The following is a 15,388-nucleotide window of genomic DNA, read 5'->3' as shown; positions in this document are numbered from 1 at the left end:
ATTATGTGTTGGTGATTATCGACACCTCTTATTTGATCACTTAGTTTGTAATAAACTTTAGTCAACCTTCTCATCACTTCCCATTAATTTTATCAACATCGGCCTTCTCCTATTAATTGTTTATTTGATTTGGTTAGCCTCCTAATACTCCCTACTGCGAAGGCTTAATATTAAAGGGGTTGTGTTTTCTTTGCTAGAAGATGCAATTTCTCCTTATAAAATATGCGGTCTGGTAGAGCATGACATTGACATCTCTACTTATTATTTGAATTTTTAACCACATTAGGATAATAACCCAACCCTTTGCTTATTTTTTGTTACTTCAATTATTTGATCACTCAGTTTGCAATAAAATTTAGTCAACCCTCTTATCACTTCCCATTAATTTCATCAAGGTTGGCCTTATCCTATTCATTGTTTATTTGATTTGGTTGGACTCCTAATACTCCCTACCGCCAAGGCTTAATATTAAAGGGGTTGTGTTTTCTTTATTAGAAACTACAATTTCTCCTTATAAAATCTGTGGTTTACTATATTTATTTGTAAAACATGATATCTGGCCTAATTATTTAAATTTTTATCCACATTAGAATAATAATCCAACCCTTTTTCTTATTTTTTGTTATTTTAATGTTACAAATTCTAAAACTCCTTGTTCATTTAAACCCAAAACATTATATTTATAACTAGATATTTGTAAAACATCAAAGCCTAGGATTTGTTCTCTAATATCACCATGTGAGGATGAAGATATTTGGTCCCATATTTATGAGGAGAAATGTATAGATGGAGAACCTTAGAATAATTAACATTTAGTTATATTCCCTAATAGAAGATGTGAAACCTATAGGGCCTAAATCATCCTTATGATCAACATTAATACTCAGTGAAGGATAGTTCTCTTTCTTAGATGATGTTAATGTAAAAACATAGTAGGTTGAATAAGAGTAATATATGCTTCATCCAGCCAATAAAACACATAAGGACTATCATCCACATGTACTGCATACTTCATATTTTTATGAATGGAGTTCAAATACTGATGGTGTAGAGGGTACCATCCTCATATTGTGTATTCAAAGATACCCTAAGATAATATTCTACTAGTAAATTCCTAGGCATCACATGGAATAAGGTACCAATAGTGAGTGGTCCAAGTGTAAGGGGAAAACTATTAAGTCTAAGTGATTTTGTCCCCTTATCAAATCCTTTACTCATAAACTCTAATGTTTTTTAATTTTTTGTATTGACATTCAATTGTTGCAAATATGTTTGGATGAAAATATTTAAATTGGATGTATTATCTATTGATTTTATTTTAATGTTATGCTCCTCAAATTTAACTATCCTATATAATGATATATGTCTTTAATGACTAAGGCCTAGGAAACTCATGGGGCAAAATAAAATCTTAGAATTATGATGATAAATTTTGTCAAGAATATTATCAACTTCTATAGGATTGAAATTTGATGGTATGCTAAAAAAATTTAACGACTACTCCATAACTCCTTTATATACGTTGGATGTATGCATTAGATCTCAATAAAAAACTATTATTCATGTGTTCTTAAGTTGATGAATTACATCATATTGTTTATGCACTTTTATGGTAAAATTAGGCAAAAGGCTAGATGGCTAGATGGAAAAAACAACTGATATGATATATTATTTTATCATCTAACCATTCTTTGTTAAGTATGTTTAACTATATGATAATATTATGAAGTAGAAGTCACATAGAAATTAGGAGATTTATATTTGGGTGAATCAAGAATATCGTGCACTACATTTACTAAAAGATGAATATATGAAATGAACAACTCCTTATTGCACAACATGCAATACAAGTGGTGGTGGTCTAGAGTCAGAGCTATTATGAACAATGAGGGCATGTAAGGAGCAACACATATTGTAGGTCAAATAAAATGAAAAACAAGTGATGTTGGTCTAGAGTAAAAATTATTGTGAATATAAAGGGATGGGGAAAGAACATGAAAATAAGTAACATCATTCAATCATATGAATGGATTTGTAAAGTCCCCAATGAACATGAACATGACAACAATAAAGTAATGAAGTACAATCACACATCACTTTAGTTTATATGAGACAATACAATGAAGAATAAATATCTAAAAAGATATTCTGGCATGGTAAATAAAAAGACATCATGTATATAGAAAATGATCTAATATCATATATATGTAAGAAAAAAGGAAAATTACCAAATCACATTCACATAAAAACATGCTAAATCTTGTTCTAGTTAGGGTTTTAAATTATTTATGCATTGTAAAGACCATACACTCAACAAGGGAATATACATAAGATATCATATAAAGAGTCAAATTAAAAATTCGATCATTTTCTACCACAACATCGTGAGAAGAGGAAGAACAATCATTGCTAAGTAACATAGAAGGATCCATTATAATCAGTGGAGCTGATATATAAAAAAAGTTCAATCAAGGTTTACAACAATTTAGCAACTTTTATAGAACGTACTACTTGTACACTGGTCATTGCATATAAGACAAATATATCAAAGTAAATCTAAAACAAAAATTACAAGTAATGTGGTTTTCACCCATAATAATTACCAAAAATATTACATATTATGATAAAATGACTAAAACGAATAATTAGTAATACCAATATAATTATTTTTAAAAAATAATATAATACGAAAATTGTGTAATTCTAAATAAAATTATTAAATTTTGATATTGAACCATTAAAAATTCATTAAGAAATATAACATGTTCATTGGTTATTACATTGTTACAAATAATATCACAAGGTTATACAAATGTATCATATTCAAACTTTCCATAACTATATAGATTTAATTATCTATAATATATTAATCTATTTATTGTTGTGGTTTTGTAGTTCTTCACAACAAGTCCTTTACCATGTGATCCTTCATGCTTGCCAAGGTTCCCTCAAGTTAGGGATTTAGACACAATTATCCCACCTGAAGGAAGAAGGTATGAAATTTCCATGTCTTTTTTTATCAAATCATTTTTTCAAAAGTATAAATTCATAACAACTATTTTTATGAATTAACTGTTTTGGCTTTATCATTGATACACCTTTTTAAACTCATTTCATATTATAACTAAGTTATGATTATTTTTTATTTTATTTTTAAAATCTTTCTAAATTGACACATTTTATTCTAGTTATTTTTTATTGTATATACTTTGGTTTTACATAATTGTGAAGATTACATAATTTAGAAAACTAAATATTATGAACTCTGATAGATAAAGAGGTTCTTTAAACACTAATTTGAATGTTTCTTTAGATTGTTGAGGGTAATTTATTTTCAGATTATTTAGTTATGGAAGAATTCTCATATATATATATATATATACATTAAAATAAAGTCACATTTATATTTATATTTGTATAATATAATAAGATTATATTAGTTAGATATTCACATGTTTTTATCAAATCAAAGTTGCTTGTTTCTTTTGTGTAAAATCATGGGCATAATTAGGTTGTAATTTTTTTCTTTAATATAAATTTTATTAATATTTTAATAGGTTAAGTATAGAGACTTACCATGTTTTATAAAAAACCTTCATATGCACAAGTTATATACATATTGTTTAATTAATACATTTGGCTATGAAGATTTTTATTAAAAATTTGGTAAAAATACATCTACAAATTACATGTAATTGTTATATCCCTTTTGATGATCTAACCAAGTAAAATTTTAATATATTATTTTACTTCATTATTTCATTTAAAGTAAAACCCAAATACAAATTTTAAGCTATATTTTTTTATAATGAGATAATCAATAGAAAATATTTATGATTCTAAAATTTAGAAATAACTAGAAATTAATTAAAAATTGAAAAAATATGAACTATACATGAAAAAACATGGGCTTCGTGCAAGGCGGATGGCTCCGAGCGGGAAAAAAATTCAAAAATCTTGGTACGAATTTGGAGAGATCGCAACAAGCATGTCAGAGATCACAACAAGCTTGTCAAAGGTACGATGATGGATGGTAGAGGAATGATGTTAGGAGACATAACAGGCTCAAAGTAGGGGATGAGGCTTGTATATGCAAATCTCCATTTTCTCCTTCGTTTCCTAATAATATTCTGTTGTGGACTCCTAGGTTCGTTACAAAACCTAACTCGATTGCTCATGGTCTGAGTCAGGAGACATCGTAGAGGAACGGTGGAGATTGGTAGTAAATGTTGGTAGGAGTAATTTCAAGAACAAGGAAGGGCATGGGGGTCCTATTTTCAAAACTCCATTTTCTCCTTTGTTTTCGAACAATATTTCTTTGTGGGCTCCTAGGTTTTTCAAACAATCCAACTTCATCTTGTTCTCATGATCACTAGAGATCTAAATCTTGCTAGCGAGTGCCCTTCAAGCCAAAAAATATCTTGATGGGAAACACTTTAGGGATTTAAGTAATAGCAGAGGTGAGGTTTTCTAAATAGCTAGGGTGTTAGAGCAACTTCATAAAGGTATTTTAAAAGTTTGGAAACAGAAGAAGCCTCAACAACCGCCTATGATGGAGGTAGCTCCAATACTTGCAAATGTGGGTAGAAGAGATGAAAGAGGTTGTTACAAAATATCCCTCCCACAAGCTTATCTGGATCCACAGATTGTGGATCTCAAGGAAAGGGCTCTCATTGGTAAGTTTCAGAATCACTCTTTTGAAACATCTTTTATGTAGTCTTGGGCTCAAGAGAACTGGAATGGTTTAAAGGAATTTTTTTATATAGATAATGGTTGCAAATTGTTTATAGCTATATTCTCATAAAAATCATTCAGGGATAGGGTTCATAAGAATAAAGGATGGTTTTGTGAAGGGTGTGGTCTTTTCACTATGCTTTGGGGCCCTAATTTTGATCCCAAGAAAACAGACTTGAATTTGCTCCTTGTTGGGTTTAGTTTCCTTGTCTACCATTGGAATATAGAGATTTAGATTTGATCCAAATGTTGGCAAATCAGATGGGTATCTTCATTAGGCATGACCTTGTTCCTTTTGAGCAAACATCTCTTCCTTCTAGGGTTTGCCTTCTGGTTGATTTGTCTAAACCCTTTCCAGAGAGGCTAGAAATTTATTCTAAGTATGGTACTTGGAATCAAGTGGTAGAACTGTTACAACCTATGACTGTAGCTAGTTTTATTGATCAATTAGGTCATCTTACGTTTGCATGTCAAGGAGAGAGTTGTGGAGAAGTTAGAGTCCGTGATGATCAAGTCACTGATCCATAGAAGTGTTGTTTTAACCCCTTTGTTTTGTTTGAAGATTCTTGAATATTTTTTTTCAGATAGACTTTTCTTCCTATACTCAATAGGATAATAGGATTGTCAAGGTTAAGTCTAAAATGACTCTGGCAGTGGATTGTGTTATGTCAAAAAATGATGGGTTCTTTTCATATGAGGGACTCTTCCCTTAAACTTTAATAGCTCCTCGAGTTTCAAGATTCGTGTAGACAAGGAATGCATGCGCACTCTGTCAATTACCCGACCTTTACCTCAATTTATGATACCTTCTCTTCATTATGAAGTTTTGGGGGAGAATAAGGGCTTTTTAGAGAAATTCAAAGCTCCTCTTTTGGCAGGGGAGTTAGATTTACTGATTGAGGAACAATTTGAGAAGGGTTGTGATCAAGTAATAAATGAGGAAGCTACACTTTGCGGGTTAACAGATGAGCCTAGCTAGTGTAATTTTTCTCATGATTCCGTTTGTTTGGAAAATAGGATTTCTCTAGTTTTTTAGGCGGAAGCTACTGGTTTATTAACCAATTTTGAGTTTGATCCTCGATCTTTGAACATCTCAGAACTAAATCAAGATGAACCTTTGTTACTGTTAACATATTATAATGAAGACAGTGATATGATTTCTCTAGTCTGTGATAAGACCAATTCATTGAATATAATTCAAGATCTTTCCTCTGGATCTCCTATTCAAATAGCTCTAGATTGTGAGAAGTTAGATTCTTTGTAGATAATACAAGGCCCTACCTATGAGTCTCCCATTCAATGCTCTATTTATCAAACTAGGTCAAAGAAATTGTTGCCTATCAAGAAGCCAAAAGGTAAAGTTGGTGATGCAGTGCACCCAACAAACACAACAAACTAGGGAGATCTTTCTCCCAACTCACCTATTCAAACATGTGTCAACTCTTCACAAACTCTCAAGATCACAAGGATAATAGGTGCTCAATAGGCTTCAACACCCCAAAAGTGTACTCATGCCTCCCAACCCTTGTACAACCATTGGAATTCATTAGATTAGGTTCAACAAACTTGTTCAAGTCCAATATGAGTCTCTCCAACTCCTAGATCACACCAAACCCTTAAACCCTACTCAGACAAGACCAACTCTTATTAGGACCTCAACTTGTCCATAAGAATAAATCACAATGACAAACAGATATTCACCAATCCAAGGGACTTCAAGACACCCTTGAAGAGACTCTTCAACATAGGCAAATCACCAATCATTCACCCTCCTATCCACCCTAAAGGTCATAAAGAAAACTTGCTGCTATATCACTGGTTCACTGTGGTAGCCACAACTTTGTTTAGGACAATTATAATAATTTGAGTCAACTCCTCTCACCAAGGCTTCCTATCACCTTCAGAGGACCCTTTCTTTGCATCATATTCACAAAATCTCGGGTTACTAGTTCATTAGGACAACAATATACCCAGTTTTAAAACAATCATAAAAATGATGAGAATTTTGATTAATCAAGGGCCTCAAAGACTTGATAAGGGTCTCCACTAACCCCTCACACCCCTCTAAACCTTCAACCAACCTCTAGGAACCCAACTTTGCATACACACCACCCTTACACCATTAAATTCACTATCTTTTCTGACTAAGACTCAAAAAATCAAAACTTTGCACCATTTTTGCATGTGCTAACTTCATTATGGGGCCTTGCAAGCATCAAAACATGAAAGAGCATAACAAAATACAACTCCTCACCCATTTTGGGCTTCTTTCATGAATGGGAAGTAAGGTTTTTATATTTTATTAAGCCAATGTGAACCCTAGGGCATATCAGACTGTTGTGCCTAAAAATCATAGAGAATTTGCAGGGAACTCAAAATTCTTTATTGATTTTCTCTTCCAATACATTCGTATCAACTCTAATACCTCCTTGGTCGAGGAAAGAGCCTTTTAAAGAGTTTCAAACCTTCCCCAATGGTTACAACTGAAATTTGAATTGGTATCAACAAACTAACACCTAAGCACCAATGTGGTGCAAAATTGCTTTTGACAACTTTTGCCATTCTTGACATTTTTTTACACAACTTGACTCATTGTCCAAAATAGGACCTCTATGACCCCAAACCATTATGATTATATTAAAATAGGTCCAAATAACCTCTATACATGATTAAATACCCCATTTGATGCCTTGACACACTTTCACCCAATAATGACAACTTTGACAATATTGAGACAACACGCCTACAACCTGAACTTAATCATTACAAATTGGCCTTCAAGGACCTTATTACGTGAAGAATGGCCCTTCATGACCTTATTACATCTTGAGATGACATGAAACTTGAAATAACTCAACATGGCCAAAAAGAAGCATATGGCCACCTAGGTGCTCGTGCATTAGTTGGCAGGCCTCCAAAGAAAAAGATGTTGGTTAAGAAGACTTCAGAGGATATTAAGGCACATTTACATACTACCTTGGATGATAAATATATCCCTAAGAGAGTGGAATGCTCTCAAGGGAAGATTGTCTCTTGGAATGGTAGGGGTATTAATGCCCCTAACAAAAGGCACCTCGTCATTCTTAGATTGAGGGTTGTGGGGCAGACATAATGTTGATACAAGAGACCAAGTTTTCCAAAATTAATATTTACAACCATTCAAAAATTGGAAAAAATGGAAATATATTGCTTCTCAATCCATAGGGGAATTAGGGGATCTTGCTATCCTTTGGAAGGAGAAAAGTGTCAATATTGAAAGCATATAGATCAAAGCTAACTTCATTTTGGCATGAGTTATTTATCCTCAAGCTGTGTTCTGCATGATTGTTGTTTATGGGCCGAATTTAACTATGGGAAAGCAATACTTATGGGAGTCTTTATCAGTTTCTTTAGCCAAATACCCTGATTTGCTATTTATTATTGGGGGGAATTTTAATGCAGTTCTTTCCATTAGAGATAAAATGGGAGGTATCATTCCTCCTCTCAAAACAATGCAGGACTTCAACAATTTTGTTGGTAATAATGGATTGAAAGACTGTGTTCCTTATAATGGTAATATGACTTGGATAAACAGGAGAGATGCATTTGGTCATATTGTTGAGAGGCTGGATAGGTTCTTTGTCAATCCCAATTGGTGCTCCAAATATGCTGTTCCGACTTCCAATATTATACCTCTCACAAGATTAGATCATTTTGCAATAGTTGTGGGTGTTCCCTTTTCTCCTCCTAGACAAAAGCTAGCAGGTTCTTTTAAGTTTGAGAGAATGTGGTTTCGTGATGCATTTTTTATGCCACTACTTCAATCTTGGTGGTGGAATGCTCCCTTTTTTCATGGGTCCAGGATGTTCCAGTTTTGTAAAATGTTAAATTGGTTAAAATCACAAATCAAGGAGTGGAACTCTTTGGTGTTCAAGAACATTTTTAAGTCTAAAGAAGAATTAGAAGCTCATATGCTATCTATTAATAATGATATCATGCAATTTGGGTTTAATGGACAATCTTATGTTCAGTTGAAACAATCGAATCTTTAGTTGAAGAGGTTCTTCATAGAGAGGAGATTTATTAGAAGCAGAAGTCTAGGGAGAATTGGTTGCAAGCAAGAGATAGGAACACTAAATTTTTCCATTCCTCAACAAAAATGAGGAGAACAACTAATTGGATATCTCAAATTAAAAATGGATTAGGAGATATTCATATAGATAATGAGGATATCAATCTTGAAGCTATTAATTTTTTTCCTCGTTGTCAAATTCAAATGACTTGAATGCAAACTTAATCTTAATGACAAAGATTTGTTGGATCATATGCCTTATTTGATTTCAACACGAGATAATTTGGAATTGTTGAAACCATTTTCTTTAGAATAAATCAGGTTAGTTGTTTTCTCTGGGCATCCAGACAAAGCTTCGGGTCCGGATGGGTTTACAACTATTTTCTTTCAGAAATGTTGTTGAAGAGTCTAGGAAAAATGGGAATATTTTGAAACAATTCAATACCACCCTCATTGCATTAATTCCAAAAATGGCAAACCCTTCCACATTTGCAGATTTCGGGCCTATATCATTATGTAATACCATATACAAGATTGTGACTAAAGCCATTTCACTAAGGTTGGCCAAGATCATTCGCAAAATTATATCTATTTAGCAAGGTGGTTTTGTGCCAGGTAAGGAAACCTCAAAGGAGCTTTGGTTGTACATGAGGTTATTCATTCTATCTCCTCTCATAAATTGGATTCAATAATTGATCAAATTAGATATGATGAAAGTGTATGACAGAGTTAAGTGGTCATTTCTTCATCAAGTTCTACTTAAGTTTGGCTTCTCATCAAAATGGTGTAAGTCCAGATTATTTCATGTATATCAGGAGCAAAGTTCTCGGTTAGTGTGAATGGCAGACCAACTGGTTTCTTTTCCTCTTCACAAGGTGTTTGACAAGAGGATCATCTTTCCCCTTCTTTGTTTATAATTTTGGTAGAGGCATTGAGTAGAAAATATTCGACATTGCATAATCTTCAGGTTTGGAAAGGGATTTTGCTTCCACAAACTCATTTTTTAGTAACTCATGCATTGTTTGTTGACGAAACTATGCTATTTGGGGAAGCTACTGGCAAAGAAGCTAAGGTAATTAAGAAAGCTTTGGATTTGTATTGTACAATTTTAGGGTAGAAAGTGAATGCATCTAAATCAAAGGTTTTTTTCTTCAACTGCTCCATTACTTTGATGAATAGATTTACTCCTATTCTTGGTTTCAAATAGGGAACTTTGCCTTGTAAGTATCTCAACATCCCTTTATTTTCAGGGGCTAACAAAGTAGGTTTTTGGTCTTCCATTGTAGATTCAATAAAGAGTAGAATTGCATCTTGGAAGAATACCTATCTTTCTTTAGCAAGTATAATTCTATTGATCAAAACAATGTTGGCAACAATCCCAAATTATGCCATGTATGTTCTTCCTATGCCTAAGAAGGTTAAGTTGGAACTAGAATCTTTATTGAAAAAACTTCTTTGGAATTGAAATAAGGAATCTAAAACTAAAATCCATTTGTTGGCTTGGGATTTTGTCTGTTTCTCAAAGGACTTTGGGGGTGCACGGTTCCATAGGTTTGATGAGAGAAATCTAGCCTTGGGTGGTATTGTGACCTAATTCACACATCACCCCATCATAGATGTGGACCCCTTATTTTCGGTTTTTTTTAGGATATGTCTTGGCTTTGCATTTTCATAAATCTTCATTTTAAGAGAGTTAAGAGTTAGAGTTTTGAGGTCATTCGGGTCAGATTGATAATTTAAGCCTAAAATTGAATTTAAGTGTTGTCAAAGTGTTCAAAAGGTCTGGAGGATGAAGATCACGATTGCTTTGGGTCATTTCTGACAACCTGCTATTTTTAGGATTATTTGCTTTTTTTGCTTTTTCTGCTTTTTTGAAAGTGACATCTGGGTTTTGTTCTTTAAGCTATTTTATCACTACTCATTTTGTTGGAATTTGAAATTCTCGACTCTAGATATAAAAAGCAGGGCTTCAAAATTTTTTCTTTTTTCTAAGATTAGGGTTTTGTTCTTTAGGTCATTTTGATCCTACCCATGTCTTTCAAATTTTTTTGCTTCTAAGTGTAAAAAGAAAGGGTTTTAAATTTTTTTCTTTTTCCAAGATGCCAAATTATTCCCACCCATGTTCTAAGATTTTGAAAATTATGTCTTTAAGGGAAAAAAGCAAAATGCAAACCCTAATTAGGTTATGTTCGAGAAGATCAGCGATTTATTAGTACCCATGTTCTCAAATTTTAAAAATAAGGTCTCCAAGTGCAAAAAGAAAAATGGAAATCCAGATTAGGGTTTCTGTACCAGATGAACCAGCAAGGTATGAACATAGCATGAACACTGTTGACCAAGTCAAAAGATAGGCAAGTGGAATGACACATTGAAAATTTCGCCTAAGTTGAAGAAGTAAAATGGTAGACAAATTCGAGAAGGCTCAAGGTTAAGCAAGAGGAATGGCAGATGATCAATCAAAATCGTCCAAGAATGTGAAGCATGGAAGATGTTTCGACAGAATCAATGTTTGCCAAGGCATAGGAGAGTTGTCCAAGTAAAATTGTCCGACAAATGGCAAACTTGTACTGGGGGTCAACTAACTCATGGCGAAAGTTAACAAACTCCTATGTATGGTCAAGCTTGGATCAAAGAAGAAATGGTTAAGTGTATGCAACTTTCACCATGTCCAACACCCTCCAAAGTCTGCCTTGTCCTAGGATTGACAAAGTCCGCCTTGATGAAGGATGGCACAAGGAATATAAAGTTCGCTCAAGAAGACATGTCTAACACTCTCCAAAGTCCACCTTGTCCAAGGATTGACAAAGTTCGCCTAGGGAGAAGAGAGTGTAAAGTGTGGCACAAGAAAATAATAAAATGTGTCCAAATTCTTTGCAAGTTCACCTAGACAAGAAGACCTTCCTAATTAGCAATGAAAGATGGCATGGCAAAGAAAGATGACTTGGCATTTAAAACAGTCAAAGTCAATAAAATATATGGCATGTTAAGTTCGAACTTCTAGGAGAATAAAGCAAATAAAACTTTCTAAAATATGATGGAAGCCTCCATGTCAAGTTCGAACTTCTTAGAAGAGGAATAAAGCATTAAAACTTTCTAAATTTATAAACTCCCTTCTAGAAGAAAGAAATGAAGAGTTCGAACTTCTTAAACGAACACTTAAAGAAATAAAACTTTCTTAAAATTACTTCCTTGTGTGCCAAGAAAAAGGTTAAGATAAAGCTTCTAGAAGTCTCCAAGAAAACTATAAGACAAGGTTTTATTTTCATTAAAGACATCATTATTTGCCTAGCAAAGAGAGTTTGAACTTCTAGAAGAGAGGATAAAGCTTCTAGAAGCCATCAAAGAAGCTATAGAAAAAGGTTTCATCCCATTAACACCGCTTTCTTCAAAGCAAGATCGAATCCTTCGTAAAATTCGCCAAAGGAAGAAACTCCAAAGTTTGATCAAGTTATCAAATTTGCAACAGAGTTAGCAAAATTTACCTTAAGGGATAAAAGAAAGACCAAGGGTTTGAAAGAGACATTCAAGAAGTGCAACATATCCTCCAAATTTGCCATTAACAACAGATTGAAGGTTTGATGTTAAGACAATAAAGCTTCATATCTTATCGTATTCAGAAAGATTCACCATTGTTCATCCTTGAATCTTCTTAAGGAGAGAAAGATCAATCAAATCTGCACATAGTCTTGTTAAAAATCTTCCAAATCTGCACTTCACCTTGTCCAGAAGACTATCAAATCTGCCTTTGATGAGAAATTAAGACAAATTGGAGGAAGATACATATCTAAAACTCATCCAAGATCATCCTAGACAACAAATTGAAGGTTTGCTGAAGATAAAATTCTAAATTCTTTGACAGATTCCTTGATGATCTTCCAAGTATAAAACAAACTTGCTTAAGGAAGAGTAAACTCTGCCCTGTCAAGAAGAAAGTAATCTGAATTCACATATTCAAGAGTTTGAAAACTAAATAAAATTGTCTAGCTGATGGAATTCCAATTTGCCATGATTAGCAATGCCGAAGATAGCAGATTGAAGCTCTAAAAGCCATCCAAATCCGCCTTGAAAAGGAAAGATTACTCAAGTTTGATCCACATGACCTTCCAAGCATAACACGAACCTGTCCATAGCATGTAAATCTCACCAAGAAATAAGGCATTCAAGTTGGAAGTTTGTCTCACAAAACACGGCTTAACACATTCTCATCCAAGTTCCTCTAGGGTTTGACAAATGAAGCATCACACAAAAATGAAATAAAAGATATGGTAGGAAGAAAGATAAACTGTCTGATCCATCTTGAAATTCACCATGGACAAAAGGCACAATATCAAAACAACTCCCAAAAATTCGCTAAGTACAAGAAGGATGGTTCATGACAAAAAGACATATGATTGTCCAAGCTCACCAAGACATGATGGATGAAGAATCACCCAAAGGTAATTGTCCAAAAGTTCTTCCAAGAACTGATCCAAGGCAATCCAAGACATGAATTGGTAGGACAAACAAGATTCAAGTCCGCCTAAGGGAAAACAAAGATAGGATGTGCAAATTGAAATGAATTCCTTCCAAAATCACAAACCCAAAGGCATGAAGAAATTATCCAAATCCTTACAAGTCAATCATACACTAACACATTGATTCATCCAGACATAAATGGAATATGTGAAGATACCTAGCCAGAGACTTAAAATTGAGAACAAATTTGCCATGCTAGAAAGATGAAGTTCTAATCTTAATTCACATAAAATCAGACCAACATGATGAGAAATAAATTTGGCACACGAAATATTCTTGATTCTTGACACTTAGAAAATTTTGTCAAAATTCAAAATTTCTAGAATATTCTTGGATAAAATCAAATTTTTGAGAGAAGGAATAAAGCTTTCCATTTTGGAAAGATTAAAAAAACAACAACAATAAAACAAATCAAAAACTTCTAAATTAAAAAACCCTAAACTCTATATATTTTCAACCAATTCACTTTCACAATTCACTATTCAGGGTGAAAATTTGGAGAGCATGGAAATTAAGTTTTCTCTTAAATTTCATAAATTTTGGATTTTTAAAGAATTGTCCAGAAGAACATTCTTCTAAGTGTCAAGGGTCTAGAAATTAAGCACTTTTCTCTTATTTTAAGGCATAATTTCAGAATCAGAGGTAAATTTCAATCATAAAGAGGATTCAAAAACTCAATTTGACTGAATTTCCTCATCTTTCTATCTTATTTTTCATTAATTTCTTGACCAAACCCTTCAAAGACAGCGTTTTAACAGGATAAAAGTAAAATTTTCAGAAAAGAATTTAAAATATGAAAATAACATGGAGTTTTTATGTGTTTTTACAGGTGGCAATGAAGTTCACCAGCAAGGGAGCGCAATTGAAGTCCACACTCAAATCCAAATGGAAGAACATCACCGACACAGATCTCGAGCATGTTGATATATAAGAATTTAAGAAAAGAATGTATGGACATGATGGACACATTCCCACACCTATTGCTCGCAGGATGATGCAAAACGGAATTGTCCAGGTAGTTGGATTCCCACTAGCCAAAGAGTGTGTTGAGATGATTGTCGAATGTGCCTTGCACTATAAAGCACAATCTAGAGCAATCATTGCACCAGATGGAAGGGTCTCTTGCCTAATCTTTCAGAATTGTCCATCTAGGAGACATTTGGTATACTAAAGCACAGTAAAACCACCTATAAGACTAAGGAGTAGGCCCAGAGGGCCTATCATAGTCAATTTGAACTTTGTGCTATGAATGTAAACAAGTCTTGGCTTGAGAAGAAAAGACCTCAAGGAAAGGTGCCAAAGTATTTATTGTGTCCATTCTTCAAGGAAGAGTATGGTGATATCATCTTACTGTTGAATAGAGTAATGGTCAGCCCTAAGGGTCAGCTGTTTGAGACATGGATTTAGTATTTCATGGATGAGATCACCTCAGGAACCAAGATATTCAACTTGTCCCACATAATCAGTGATAACCTTCATGAACAATTGATGAACTTGGAAAGGACAAAGACATTCCATATTAGTTCCTATATAATTTATTTGTTGGCAACACTTTACAGATATTCAGGATTGATTTTCAAAGGCATAGTTGGAGGTGGTGAGAACAAATTTTGATTATATGATTGTTATCCTCAACTGCAGCTCAAGGAGAAAAGTTTCTAATCCCATGACACATTCTTGATGTACATAACAAGAACCCTGCAAGGAGGCACTCATAATCGATTTTCTCATGATTCCAAAAGTTTGATCAACCGATATAGATCCTAGTTTATCCAGTTTTCGAAGTTCACTTACGTCAGAATCCAAGGTTTCACTGGCCGTCCCTACAAATTGCCAATCTACCCGACCAATAGAATGGTCATGTTGAAAGTTCTCAGACAATTGGAAACATATCAGAGTTTCAAAAGAGTAAGGCAAAAGACAACCATATCTTTTCCATTCTTCATTGGAAATATGGACGAATCTTGTTCAACTGCACAAGACGCTGAGGGTGCCAGGCTTCAAATGCAGTGGTATCCTTTAACATTCTACCAATCTAGAACCAATTATGATCCTCACAATAACATCAGATCAGTAAAGGAAAGATGC

General features: G+C 33.6%; 1 protein-coding gene across 2 annotated transcripts in view; it reads left to right on the top strand.

The window, feature by feature from the left end:
• LOC131030762 (probable serine/threonine-protein kinase At1g54610) overlaps positions 1 to 15,388 on the top strand; it is a 201,618-nt gene that overhangs the window by 73,344 nt on the left and 112,886 nt on the right. For both annotated transcript variants that reach the window (XM_057961678.2, XM_057961680.2), the window contains one exon: positions 2,896 to 2,993. In XM_057961678.2, the coding sequence (XP_057817661.2) occupies positions 2,896 to 2,993 (98 nt within the window). The remainder of the gene's footprint in view (positions 1 to 2,895; positions 2,994 to 15,388) is intronic.

Source organism: Cryptomeria japonica, chromosome 5, assembly GCF_030272615.1.
Source record: "Cryptomeria japonica chromosome 5, Sugi_1.0, whole genome shotgun sequence".
Lineage (NCBI taxonomy): Eukaryota > Viridiplantae > Streptophyta > Pinopsida > Cupressales > Cupressaceae > Cryptomeria > Cryptomeria japonica.
The sequence above is the reverse complement of the archived record's forward strand: the minus strand, read 5'-3'. Positions and strand labels throughout refer to the sequence as shown.